Source organism: Drosophila nasuta, chromosome 3 (genome assembly GCF_023558535.2).
Source record: "Drosophila nasuta strain 15112-1781.00 chromosome 3, ASM2355853v1, whole genome shotgun sequence".
Classification (NCBI taxonomy): domain Eukaryota; kingdom Metazoa; phylum Arthropoda; class Insecta; order Diptera; family Drosophilidae; genus Drosophila; species Drosophila nasuta.
In genome coordinates, this window is record NC_083457.1 from 45,413,199 (window position 1) to 45,427,478 (window position 14,280).

The following is a 14,280-nucleotide window of genomic DNA, read 5'->3' on the forward strand; positions in this document are numbered from 1 at the left end:
TGGCCACTTTGCTTATCACACACACAGACTCACTCACACACACACAGTCTTACAGAGACACACACACGCAGACACAGTCACAAATGAAGGGCGTGCGGGGGGTGTATTGCTATCAGGTAACGGGCCAACTGTGCAGCCGAGTGCAAAAAAGTATGCACATTAATTCAAGTAAAAATAAATTATAAAGGCAAAAGGCAAAAGGGGCCGCAGCCAGCAGAGCCGACGCAGCCGTCGACTTTTCGCTGCTCGTGCATTTTATGACGTTTAATGTGTTTCTGCTGTCAGCACCAGAAGTCAGCGTCGCTGCCGACAGCGACGGCGACGTCGTCGTTGCAAGTTTCGAGCAGCGAGTGCAGCGTTGAGTGCATTTTGTTGATTTATAATAAAATAATGTAAAAATATTACACAATAATGAATGCGCGCGGAGTGTTGCCAGCGCCCCAATGTCAGCCCGGCCCCCTCCTCTCTTTCGCCGTCTCTCTCTCTCACTCTTTATCGCTGTCTTTGTCTCTGTCTCTTGGCTGTGTCTGCGCTGCCATGAAATATGAAAGAAGCAAAATGTTGAGCGCAAAAAAGTTGCGAAAAGAAAGCAGCAAAAACCAAACAAGAACAAGAATATGAAATATGCGGCAAATAAAACTTTTAACTAAAATTATATATGTAATGGTATGTTACACACACATATATATATAAAACGACAGTGTGTGTGTGTGTTGGTTTGTCATGTTGTTTACGTTCGCTTCTTGGCCATTTTTCTTTGGCCAGGCTGCTTGTAAATTTATGCGGCACTCTGAACTCTGCATGCCCTACATTTTAAGAAGAAGAAGGAAGAGACTCAGCAAAGCTCTTCCTCAAATGACATTGACTGTTCTGTTACCATATAAATGTCGCAGCTGTGATTAATGTGCTTTTTAAAGAGTTTTCAACACTTGACATCGACTTTTAACTAAAGACTTGTAAGCTAACGATTGTCTAAGCTTTGTCATACTTTAAAACATCACAAGTTTTTCTAAAAGCTCCATCTATCATCACATTGTTCTATTACCATGTATATATGGAAGTGTTTATGTAGATATTAATGTACTTCCTAAAAAGCTTTCAATACCTAAGATCAACTTTTAATTAAATACAAGGTCTGAAAATCATTTTTGAAGAACTCTAAGCGAAATCACCTTATGTGATTAAGTATGTGTAAGTAGTTAATGTGGTTCTAATAGAAAGGAAACTAAAGATTGCAACTTAACAGTCATCGGCAGAACATTGTATAACATTTATATTCTCCAAAAACATGAGTTTTTTTGAAAGCTCTATCGAATATTTCTTGTATATTGGAAAATTTCTATGCGTTAAATAATGTGCTTTTTAAACAGCTTTCAACACTTACTGTTGACTTTTAGCTAAAGACTTACCTTCTCAGTATTGGACCAAAAATATGCTGAATATGATAAAAGCCTTAAGAAAGAGCTTTCAACTGAATTTGGCTTCACTTAATATTGTTTTTAAAACTTTTAAATTTAGTTGTAGTAGAAGCTGATTATGTTTAATCTTCCAATTAGTTTCATTAACTATGCTACACTGTAACATATAAACTCAACGAGCGATTAACCGTAAAAAAAGCTCTTTTTAAGTGCACTTTTAATTTTATTTGCTCACAAACTTAAACTGACTTTATTTATAGATTTTGTTTACACTTAATTCGTAGCACACACAAGCTGTTGACATGCTCGCATTGTTTGCTTGTAGAGCAGCACAAACTTTAGCTAACTGCAATCCCTATATATTTTGTGAGATCCTCTCTCAAAGTCAACACTTACAATCTGTTCAAAGTGTGTAAGTATGAGTGTATGTGTATGTGTGTGTTATGACGTTTTAGTCCTTGCAACTTTATCGCGCCAGAAATTGCATCATATTTCAAGACAGCGCGACAAAATATAAAAATACAAAGTTCACCGGTAGACAACTTTTTTTACCTGACATCTTCCCTCTCTTCTCTTCTCCACTCTTCTTGTGGCCAACTCTCAGTCAACACACATGTCAGACAGCGAGGCGAAAGGCGAAAAAAGTTCTTGTTGCGGCCACGTTGCGTATGAGTAATGCGAGACAAAGTTGAAATGCCTTTTTAAGAAATCGCTTGGCATCGAGTTTATTAAAAGGTTACGGCACTTGATTATAATTTATAATGACAGTGGGCTAAGAACAGCAACAGCAGGAGAGCTCAGTCGACGCAGATCGCAGGACTTAGAGCGCAATCCTTGGCATAATTTTGAAAATGCGCAGATAAAAGCGCAGTATGCACATAATTAATGAAAGACCAAATGTCGTCTTCAGCAGCGTATGCAGCAGCAGCATCCTGTAAGGAAGAGAGAAGAGAAGAGAAAAGACGAGATGAGATGGAAGTAAGACCAAACAAAGTGTAATTAAAAAGTACTTAGTGCACACTCATTCGCTTCTTCTTTTGCTTTCGCTTCGCTTTCGCTCACCTGCGATAAATAGTTTTGCGCTGTTGTAATTTATTATCGTTAGCGTTATCCTTAAAGAAGTAGCGCCTGATGCCGCTCAGATACGAACGAAAATATTCGCTCCAATTAATCGTTGCTATGTTAAACTGCAGCTTCTCACGCTCCCCAGCTGGCAGCAGTTCGTTCAATTCGTCAATGTTGCGATGCGCAAACTTCCACTCCTTGAGGCCAAACCAGGACATCATATTGATTATGCGCGAGATTTTACGATATGCCTTCACGTACCTAACGACCGCACAAATGAACAGTCCACAGAGACAGAGAAAGAGAACAGGAGAACAGGAGAACAGGTGAACAACAACAGGACAGGACAGGACAGCAGCAGACAGAAGTAGCAATCATTCAGTATTGATTACCACTGCTAATTGGGTAGAAAGCAACAGGAGAACGAGAAGCAGGAGCAACAGCAGCAACTGAAGGAGCATCAACCAGTTCAACTGGTTCATAAATAAATGCCAAATAGCTCTGGTAATGCGCTCTAATTGCAATTTGTTAAATATAACGCATGCGACATGTAGTACGCTCACGACGAGAGTAGCAAGTGTGGTCAGTTGATGGCCTAGAAGCGAATACGCAATGCTCTACTTATGTTGATAATATGTCATATTATATACTATAATATACGATATTTAGATATACAACAAATTCAAATACGATTTGAAGGGATAGCTACATTATTATACTATAGAGAATTGCCATGTAAACAATTATTATAAATATTTAAAAAATACCGACCAAATTAATTTACTGAAATATATCGAATGTTATATTTGGCATATTAATATACTACTACATTCAAAAATATACCATAGAGAACAAAGTATATCAGATTGTCAATCTCTAAAGTAGTTTCTATGCTCATCTTCTTATTTATTATCCACTTCGGTTTGTCTCTACTCTTCTCATCGCATTGCAGACAACCAAAGTGCATCTCTTAGGCAATATATCCTGCACAATCTGCTCTAATGTCAGGAGCATTCAATTGCCTTTCAATGTAGCGTTTAAAATCCGTTCAATGTAGCACAAACCCGAAACCCACAATAGCTGCAACTAACTTATATACACACAGCACAATCTGCAATGGGTGTGACTCTATCGATATCTATCTGCCACACTGATTCCCTCCTTTCCCCCTCTCTCTTACTTTCTCTTCTCTTATTGCTCTCTCTCTCTCTCTCTCTTTCTCCCCTCAATCGCTGCTCGCTACTGTTCGCTGTCTCTGTGTGTACTTACATGCGCTTTTGTCCGGTGGCCATGGCAATTAAATCTAAAATATAAGCTGGGATATTGTGCAAGAAAAATGCAATTGCACAATGCAGAGGCTTCGATGGTATTATAACGTACGAGAAGCACCTGTGACAATAATGTGGTCCAATGGGTTCGTTGTCCATATCGATGGCGAATGTTGCAGGTTTCAGGTTGCAAGTTGCAGGAGTTGTAGGAGTTGTCGGCGATTCAACAGCCATTCGATTTGGTTTAGTTGCCATTTTTCCCGTTTGGGGTTTTTGGGGTTTTTGTTATCCCCGCCGTCGCATGTATTGAATTCGATTCGTTCAATTCGTTTTTTCCCGTTCGTTTTTTGTTTGGTTTTGGTGTGACATGTGCGCCGTAGTTCCATTGTTTCAAGGTATTAGCAGAGTGTAGATAAATTTTTGCCAAACATTCGAATCGCCGCCGCACAGAAATACACAATGAGAGCAAAATACACCAGCAATATTTAAGCATTTCGGATTAGACATGCATGCAATATGGCCAAGCTTCATGCGGATAACTTTGCCACAAAAATTGAAAAATTCAACAAAGAATATTCTATATCTATGTATACACACCAAAGCGCCTTGTCGAATGGCTCGTGAAATCCTTGACGAGACAGGTGCATGTACTGGCCCCAGGTTATGTTGTTCACATCGGAGACGTAATTGTAGACGGGCAGCTCCGATTTGCCATCCAGTTGTTTCTCACGCTGTTCGAATCTGCAAAGGCATTATTTTAATGCGATGAGCTCAACTGCTTTAGGCTGTAACTCAATCTAGGTCAGAGTTTTGTTGCATGAAAGCAAATACGATTTAATATAAAATATGAGAATATTAAATACGAGAGGATATACATCTATATCTATATAAGAAAATTGATTCAAAAAATGCATGTGACTTAAATTCAGACGAAAGCTGATTGCATAGTATGAAATACTATTAGATGTATCAGGGGTAAAAATTCAATATAAGCTTTAATTTAATATTCACTGTATAAAAGATATTAGTTAGGAAACTCAAAACATATTCTGTTATAAATCTAAGAACTGGTAGCATAATGCAAACACATAACTTAACATAAAATATGTGAATATTAAATACTATTAGTTGCAAATGCGTACATGATAAAGATTATTAATTTACTATTCATTGTAGACAAGATTTTTTACTTAAATAAGAGCAGTTTCTCTTATGCATATGTTGCATAAATGCATACACAAATAGATATAAAATAAAATACTACGTAAATGCAAACTTCTGATATAAATCTAAAAGCTGAATGCATAAATGAAGCACAATGTAATACAAACTTTAAATACTTTTAATTTTAATGCAAAATATGTGCTAAATTAACAAATAAATCTGCAACTATTCGAGCATGGAATAAATGCTTTAATGTTATTTTATTCCATAATTTTCCTCATGTAGTTTGAATATTTTTTAGTTTATTTACTAAGTTATGTATTATAATAATACAATCCAACGTATAAAAAGTTCTGTTAGAGAAATTCTATTAAATAATTTAGGCAGCTAATTGATGAAAATATATCAGATAAATGTTTGAATTTGCCATTCACCAAATAAAACAATGTTATTAGTTAAATTCACAGCAGCTCTAAAAAGATGGAAGAGTAATTCCTACATAGTTTAAAAAAATAATTTAATCTTGTTATATACTATCTCCAATTCACCATATACTAAAAGGAGTTTAGTTGAAAAGATGTGGGAACAACAAGGCTTAAATTCAAAAGAATTTTTTAGCTATCGGAATTAACAATACTTATGAGACAATAATAAAACAAAATGATAGAAAATGAAAAATTACCCTGCATTAATTAGTGTGGAACTCAGTTGGGGAAGTTGATTTCTTTTATATGTTTAGCTGAAAGGTCTTTAACAAAATACTTTCCCCCACTACTGTGACTACTTTGTGTGTTGTGCAGTTGCTCAGTTGCTAAGCATCGACTAACCTTCGAGCGATATCCCAGGCGGATGCTATCATTGCATTCACCACATAATCGGCGGGCACCATGTTCGCCTTGCAGTTGGCGGTGCCGTAAATGCAACGTACGAGTCCCCGGGCCGACCAAGTGCATAAACCTGATGGCCCGTACAAATTATCAGTCCAGCCGGGAAATGGATCCTTGTACGTTGACATTACTGCAAATAAATAAGAATTAATGGCTGCTTTGTGTGCTCGCTGGCCACAGCCAAAGAGAAATACACAGAGAACAAGAAAGAGAGAGAGAGAGTGAGAGAGCATGGAGTATGGAGACTCGAGTCCGTTGTTGATTTTAGACAACGCCAAAAGCGATAATGGTCCAATGGCTTCTTCCTCTTACTCCTATCCTCCTCCTCCTCCTCTTTCGACTGCTAACTGATATGCCTGACTCCCAATTGCAAGTTTTGCACTTGAATTTTCGTTTCTCTCTCTTTTTGTTTTTTTGCTGCTCCATTTTATTTCATTTGTTGCTGTTGTTGGGGGCTTGGGATGTGCAGCAGCAGCAGCAGGATATGCTACGGATGCTTTGGCATTTTTGTGTTAAAATAAATGAAAATTTGTTTGCGCTTTGTTACGAAGCTCAAGCAGCAGTCGGCCAGCTGCCGGAGTCCGTGAGTCCGTGTGTCGGCGGCAATCGAGAGTCGCCGCTTCTCTGGGTCTGAGCAAGTCAGGCATGCTCTGACTTTTAGCTGCGCTTTGTTATGCACTTTGCAAAAGGCATTAACGCTTCGTCATGAAATATGCAAAGCCTTGTAGAAATATTCCTAGCCTAAATCAGTCTGATGAGTTGTAGTTGATATAAAAGTGAGCATTTTTTAACTTAATCTCTCAACTAAGAAAAGTTGCAGCCTCCCACTTCAGTATATTCAATTAAATTTTATATTTTTCATACAAGCAAATAATAAAATAAAGCGCATTGAGAGAGTTTTCTCTGTCGTTCATGCGCCATCTATCGGTTTATCAATGCACTAGTTCAATGTGTTTGCAAAATGCAAATGGTTCGTGTCCATGTTGAATATCAATTAATGAACATGCTACGGTTTGTGACTTGCTTAAGCGTTAAGTCTCTTCATAATTGAAAGTTATGAATATTTTGAGAAAATTATTTCATGCACTAAGAGATCAAATTTCTTAAGCTATGTATGATGTGTACAAATTTCAGACTGTTATCATTCACCCTCTGGGATGTATGGAAGTTTATAGTTTATAGGATATTTGTCAAAACAAGAATTCGTCTTATTTGATTTCTCTAATGATGCCAAATTAAAGTTCTATTCTTCCTTTGAAAGAGTATACAATCAACAGCACTTGCAATAAATCTATTCCTGCTTCTTTTTAGTAACGTAACGTTACGTTGCGTTTTGGCTGCTGCCATCGCAGTTGCACACCAAAAAAAGTTTTTTGCACATGCATTTATCTGAGCAAAGCTTGGAACACTCGACTCTTCGACTTTGGTCCCCAGACACTATGGGGAAATGCAACGTTGTTTTTCTGTTTTCCACAAATTTTAAATATTCCTTTTTCTAGCTGCTGTTGCTGCTGCTTCACTGATCCTTTGGGGCTGGTGAGCAAGTCCAGGCAGCTGTGAATTTCAAATTTCTTTTCTTTTTCGCATTTTCGTTTTTTTACGCTTGCAATCTCACGAGCTACCCTGGGGCATTTTGGGGTCTAATTATCTGACAATTAGTTTGTGAAGTCAACTTTAAGACCACAGGAAAATCACAGTTGCAATTTCTCTCCGCAACCATCGCCCACAAGGATTTTGTGCACTAATCTTACCAATGGGCGGTCGAAAGATGCCAGCGGGCAAGTGAAAAGCACGATGATTGACCAGATTCTCGGCACACTTCTTTGTCATGGTGTAGGTGTTGGGCATTTGGCCAATGAGGCAGGGACGCAGCTTTTCCAGCGTCTCATCGTCAAAGGTGCGATAAATCTGTGTGAAGAAATAAACTATATATTTTGTACCTTTTGTGTATGTCAGATTTTAATTTAAATAAATTGTTAAGCCAATCAGATCAGGCTGCCATATGCAGTCATTGCGTATGCACATAAAATAATAATAATATTCATGAGTACTGTTTGTTTCCCCCCTCTTAAATACCCAAGCATTGAGTTTGCTCGTTCAACCAACCTGCATGATTTTTTCGTAGCCAATTTCATTCTCGTACACCTGCTCCTTGATGAATTTGCGATTGCAGTTGCAGTACAGTGTCGAAATGTGTACGAATGACTGCGGGACGGAGGCGCAATGGGCGTGGCATCATGTCGAATGTTGATTGAATTGTGTTGAAATTGTTTGCATGCCGCGGCCGTTAAAATATGCAACAACAGAAAAAGCATTACGATACAAAAAAAATAAACAAGCACGCACACTCTCTTACGCATAACACACACGCACACACACATACTCACATACACATTCACACGCAAAGTGCTGTAAATATTAAAATTCATACACAAATATTTTGCCATGCAGACATGGGAATTATGTATTTTGGTTACTTAAAACCGATATGCGAATATTTAACTCGATTCCACAACAAAAGATCCATATTTTTTAAACCGCACCTCAACCACAATCTGTTAATGCTATAACCATTAAAAGCTCTTTTGGAATTCAACAGAAAAAGGTCTAACGATCAGATTTCACACCAATTGTGGTTGTAATAATGATTTCAGATGGTTCAGTATTATACATCAATATATTTTAAAGCTTAACAGTTTATGTTTTTAATAAAGCAATTATATATACGTGAACTTTATATACAAAGTCTATTGACCATTAATCAAATATACCAAAATACTAAATCAAATATATACTAAATAATACCAAACGGTAGAACAGTGGAATTTATATAGTGAATAAGTTAGTATAATGATATACCAAAATTGTACATCAAGTATATACTAAATTATATACTATACTATATACTAAATTAGGTAGTATAAAGATATACCAAAGAATTATGCTGAATTGATTTTAAATTACACCAAAAAGTAAAAATTCTATACTAACTTAGTTAGTTTAACAATATACCATACGAAAGAAAAAATACAAGATTCTCAACTGAAGCTGTTAGGATACGAATATACTGAATATACGTATACCACTGAAAAGTATCAAATATTAGTGGAATAACGTTATTAAATATAAAATATATTTTTTCTCTCATAACTTCCAAGTTTTTTAACTGAACTGCAAGAGATGTCTTGTTCTCTTTGCCAAATATCCTTATACACTAAGAATATAGGGAATTCGTTTACCTTTCAGACTACTTTAGTAACTTTATAGCGTTTCACACCTTTGTTGCGATAAGAGTCTTGAATTGTTTTGCAGTTGTGCGCTTTTATAGTTGCAGTTGAATATTACTTACCTTTAACTGCTTCATTTGCATGGCCAAATCGAGTATCTTCTTGGTGCCGAGGACATTAATGTCAATAGCATCGCTTAGCTTCTCATTGAATTTTACCGAAGCGACAACGTTGAAGACAATCTAACCAGAAAAAGAAGAAAAAAAAAACGAAAATGTTGAAAATGTAATGCATATTAAAATTGAAAATAGAAAACAAAAAAAATACCAATGCAACAAAGCACGAGTAGCGACAGCACTAACAACAACAATAACTTGCAGCATGCAGCTTAACAACAAAAGCACATGCAAAATGCACGAGAAGTGCATGCAAAACAGGACAGAAGCGATTGCAGGATGCATTTGGTGTCGCCTCGTCCTGCTGCGTTCGCTGATAACCTCAAAGTCAGGCAGGAGACACGCGGATATGCGGGAAGTGGAGGATGAGGAGGGGATAGGGAGGCTGCAGGACATGGCTACACATGCAACTGCTGCATTGAACATCGACAACAAAGCAATTTTAGTTTTAAAACTGTGCAAGGACTAAGCGCTGTGAATCCTGCCGACTGCACCACATGCAAGTGACTGACTTGTATGCAAAATGTTTTGCAAAAACACACACACACATAAAAAACAAAAATAAATAAATAAAGCACACAAAGAAAACAATTGAGAATATTGCAACCCGACTTAAGGATACTCTACAAGCAGCGGGATATTTTAAATTATTCGTTTTGTAAAATGAATTATACAACTAGTTAGAACTAACTTCTAACCAACTTCTTTGCATAAAAAGGAATTTTAATATAAAAATTTTGAAATTTCAAAGCAAGTTTAATGAAAGAACTAACTAATTGGTATTCGAAAGAAATTACAGTTTTAATATTTGAGTAATATTTTCTTTTTTAAAGTATTCTATATAATTGTGGATTCTTCTAAAATTTTCACTTATTACAGACATGTATTTGGGGATAAATGTAAAGATAAAAACATTTTATTTATGATATTGATATATTGTGAAATATATAATTAAACTTTAAGGATAGCTATAGCAGTAACAACTTTGCAAAGAAAAGAATTTTAATACAAATACTTTTTTAATTCTCAGTTAATGCTGCAGTTAATGAAAAAAACAACAGCTTTGCATTGAAAAGAGTTTTCATTTGTATTTTCGTTTTTTTTTTTATATTTCGGTGTATTATACATAATAGTAGATAAAATTGATTAAAGTAAGATATAAATAAGTTATATTTTAAAGAATCTAAAGTTAAAGTTAAATTGAAGTAAATCTCAATTTAATAACGATATCAAATATGTTTTGAATTCTTAAAGATGGCTGCTGATAGAACGAGCAAAATGATAGAAAAATGAATTTTAAATTTTGTGTATTTAAAATCATATAGCAAACAAAAAAACTTGATTTTATTTATTTCATCAGAACTTAAAGCTCCAAAGAAAAACTTTTTATTCATAGCAACATTAATTTTTATTGTTAATATTCTTTTCATGCTTAGGTTCCCTTTAGTGTGTTTTTCAAGGTAATAGATACACCTTCATTCAGTAGACAAACTTGAAAACATTTAACGTATTAATATCGATTGAATTTTTTTTTGCTGTCTGTTGGGTGCATAGCCATTATGGCATCATGCTCTTCCTGCGGCGTTTTTGAATGCAGGAATACAGGGTATGAAAAGAAACTAAAACAGCAAACGGATGCGCCTGGCAGGACAATGGCTCGCGCACGCCAAACACTTGAAGCATGCACAGGAATTTTCATTTATTTATATATTGTTTTTTATAACCAGCGGTAGGAGCAACAGAAGAAGCTCCTATTGGAGTTGGAGTTAAGGCTGCATGAGAATGCTGCAGAGGAGTAGGTACACATTTTCACAGTTCTACGTGCCGGGTTTCAATTTTTGTTGAAAAGTAGAAAATATATATTTTTGTGCCTTTGCTTTTGATTTTTTGTTGTTCTCGTTGTGTGTGAAGTGTTGGAGAAAAAATCATAAAAAAGAAAATAAAGCGACTGCATGCTGCTGTTGTCGTAAACATGGCGCCTGCTTTTGCCACACGATGCTACGTAACGTAATGCACAAACAGACAGACGGACGGACGGACAGACAGAGAAATGCAGAGCAGGACATGGGGAGCGAGTCATTCAAACAGATAGGCAAACACACACACACTAAAAGAAGGAGACGGAGAGAGGAAAGTTTCACACAAAAGTCCATTGATTGAATTGCCAACAAACAGACAACAAACTGCAATACACGAGATCCTCTCCAGCTGTTGAGAACAGACGAGAGAAACAGTGTGAAGCAGAAGGAGATGGAGTTGGAGAGGTAGAAGATACTCACTTGGACCTCAGACGAGAGCATTGCACGGTCGGCGGCATCGATGTCCAGGTCGATGGCACTGTAATCAGCGCGTATCGGATGCACCTTCTCCAACAACTCGGGGCTCTCCTCGCGTATTGTATTGAATAACTGCGAATAGAAAAAGGTTAGACTGAGAAAATCCCCCTCTAAAAAAGATATGGTTTTGTATCACCATTTTATCTGCTAAACAACGAGTAAAATACTTAAAGACTTTTCGATCAGAAAACAAAATTTCAATCTTAAAAAGATACTAAAATAAAAATTCCCTCTTTAACGTTTTTAAACTACAATTTCAATCTCATATTCAATACTTCTTGGATCTAAAATAAAAGTTCTAAAAAAAGATAATTCCAATTTGAAAATGTTCTTTTTTCTTAAATTATCGTTTTGAGGCTGAGGCTCTAATAACTATTATAAAAATTGTGTTACAAAAACAAGTTATTGAAATAAGATTTCGGTTGAAAAAAAGTTCGTGAAACACAATTTTAATTTTCAGTCAACATTTTAAAGTTGGCCTTCTAATGTTGATATGAATGAAAACATTTTAAAACAGGAATTTTCGATGCAATCTGAAAGAATATTGTAACAATCAAAATGTATTCTAATATATTTAACTTTTTTAAAATAGGAATATATATAAATAGATTTTTTTTTTAAATAGAGAAAAGTCAAATATAAATGTCGATTTTTTAACTTGATTTAAGTGTTTATTTTCTACCTCGTATTTCAAAAATGTATTCTTCATTGTCTCCCTTTTTTGTGTTTTTCTGCCTTAGCATACCCGCTGCAGTCTTTTAATTGTTAGTGAGTATTTCACAACAACGCCAAGAGCTACCGTTGAGTTTGCATTGTGCAGTGCCGCCAGAAGACGATTGACAGGCAAACTGTGCGACAGTGTGCTTTCTCTCTCTTTCTCTCTCTTGGCAGTTGAACAGTTGACAAGCAGACCGACGACAGCCGGCAGCAACTCATTTCCCCAGTTGCTATTGACTTACCGACTCATTGAAGAATCCTTGCAATCGCTGCTGCACGCTCATGTTGTCCTTGCTGCGTATCAGCATGTAAATTTTACGCAAACCAAAGGCCCGCAACAATTTCTCGGTTAGCACTTTGCCCACAAAACCCGTGCCGCCAGTAATGAGCACCGTGGCATTACTATAGAAATCCGTAACAGGCATGCAACTCGCCGTGCAACAACTCCCAGCAGCAACATCAGCGACCTCAGCATTGCCATTTGTTGCCGCTGCTGCTGCTTCATTGCTCATTGTGGTTGCCTCGAAGAGCTCCGTGTTGCTGCCACAAGCGCTGCCTTCTGCGCTGCCGTTGCCGCTGCTGCGACGCGACGAGCTCGTCGATGAGAAAGCCTTGCGCGCTCCTGTCTCGTGCGATATATGTTTGATGGGGGGCCGGCCGTCATTTCCAATATGTTCAACACGATTTGCAGCAAAGAGAAAGCGAAGAGAGCGGAAAAGGTTATTATACGTATACGCAACAACTTTAAAAGTTTGCCCAAGTGAGTTTGCATATCGAAACTTTAAACCAATATGCGATGTGTATCAAAATCTAGCTAAATTTGTCGAGTTGCGAATATGGCTGATAGAGAAGTTTGAGCTGCAACTCATCAAACAGTCAAACACTTTGTGTTGCTGCTTACATCCTGAAGCAAGCACTTCAAAAGCACACAATCTTGGTTAACTGCATTTTGCAGAAGTCAGTTTAGATTGAGAAATCCTGCTGTATGAACTAAATTTTGAAAAAGTTAATTTAAGTTAAACCAGGATGAATTTTGTAGATTAAAAAATCCCTCTGCATAATCAGAGTTTTGTAAAAATCTATTTAAATTCACTGTATTAATAAATACACTGTACTGTCAACTGCATAATTTGATGATGTGTTAAAGTTACTAAATCCTAACAAAGTTTGAAATATAAGCCATATCAATTATTTCATTTTAGGAAGCGTCATTCATTTAGCAAGAGCTATAAACCTATAACTAACTTAACCCTATAACTAATCTTAAAGTGGCGAATGAGAAATTTGGAATGTTATACAAAATATAAGTTTATAAATATTTCAAGTGTTTTGCTTTTAAAAATTATAGGTTTAAACAAAGAACAATGGGGAAACTATGTTTTTCAGCTTAAAAAAAATAAAATTCCATGATACTCTATTTACATACCAAATAAGTCATAAAAATGCTTTTGCATATATGTATCTCAAAGTAAAATCATTCGGTTTTTTTTTTTCAAATTTATTATTCCTATGAAAAGAAATTGATTAATTGTTGTCTCATATTATTTTATTTTTTAAAGCAAAAAATTATTTATGCAGCGATTTTCCTTTAAAAATTTTAACTAACTTCTTTTCTATTACTTTTTTTAACAATAAACAGTTTCACTTTGACATTGAAAAGCATTTCTTTACACACATATTGCCAACAAGCTTCAACTGCCTTTAATTTAACCAGCAAATTCACATTTTATCGATTTGCAAATATGCAAATATATCTTTGATATTTAATCTCTTGTGTACACACCTTTATTGTCGTTTGTTTCATGCATTTTGCACTAGAATTGTATAGAAACGAACCGCACAACAGAAAAGCCAGACGAACATTGAAAGTGCTTTTGAATAGCGTTGTTTTTTTTTTGTCTCTCTAATTGTTAAAAATAATATACGGGCGATATCCAACGATGTCAATCAATAACTGACAGTCCATGGGTTATAAAGATTTTCCCACCGAAATGTCAATTATTTAAAGGAAATGCTAACCCA

At 36.0% G+C, this 14,280-nt stretch overlaps 1 protein-coding gene across 1 annotated transcript; it reads right to left on the bottom strand.

The window, feature by feature from the left end:
- Positions 1 to 2,168: 2,168 nt before the first annotated feature.
- Positions 2,169 to 14,109, bottom strand: LOC132791747 (fatty acyl-CoA reductase wat). The gene is made up of 11 exons (XM_060800797.1): positions 14,042 to 14,109; positions 12,501 to 12,880; positions 11,485 to 11,613; positions 9,152 to 9,271; positions 7,909 to 8,007; positions 7,554 to 7,710; positions 5,743 to 5,932; positions 4,349 to 4,492; positions 3,753 to 3,872; positions 2,481 to 2,744; positions 2,169 to 2,350 (listed from the first exon to the last, which is right to left on the bottom strand). The coding sequence occupies exons 1-11, from the start codon at positions 14,064 to 14,066 to the stop codon at positions 2,239 to 2,241; spliced, it is 1,740 nt and encodes a 579-aa protein (XP_060656780.1). The 5' UTR covers positions 14,067 to 14,109; the 3' UTR covers positions 2,169 to 2,238.
- Positions 14,110 to 14,280: the final 171 nt, after the last annotated feature.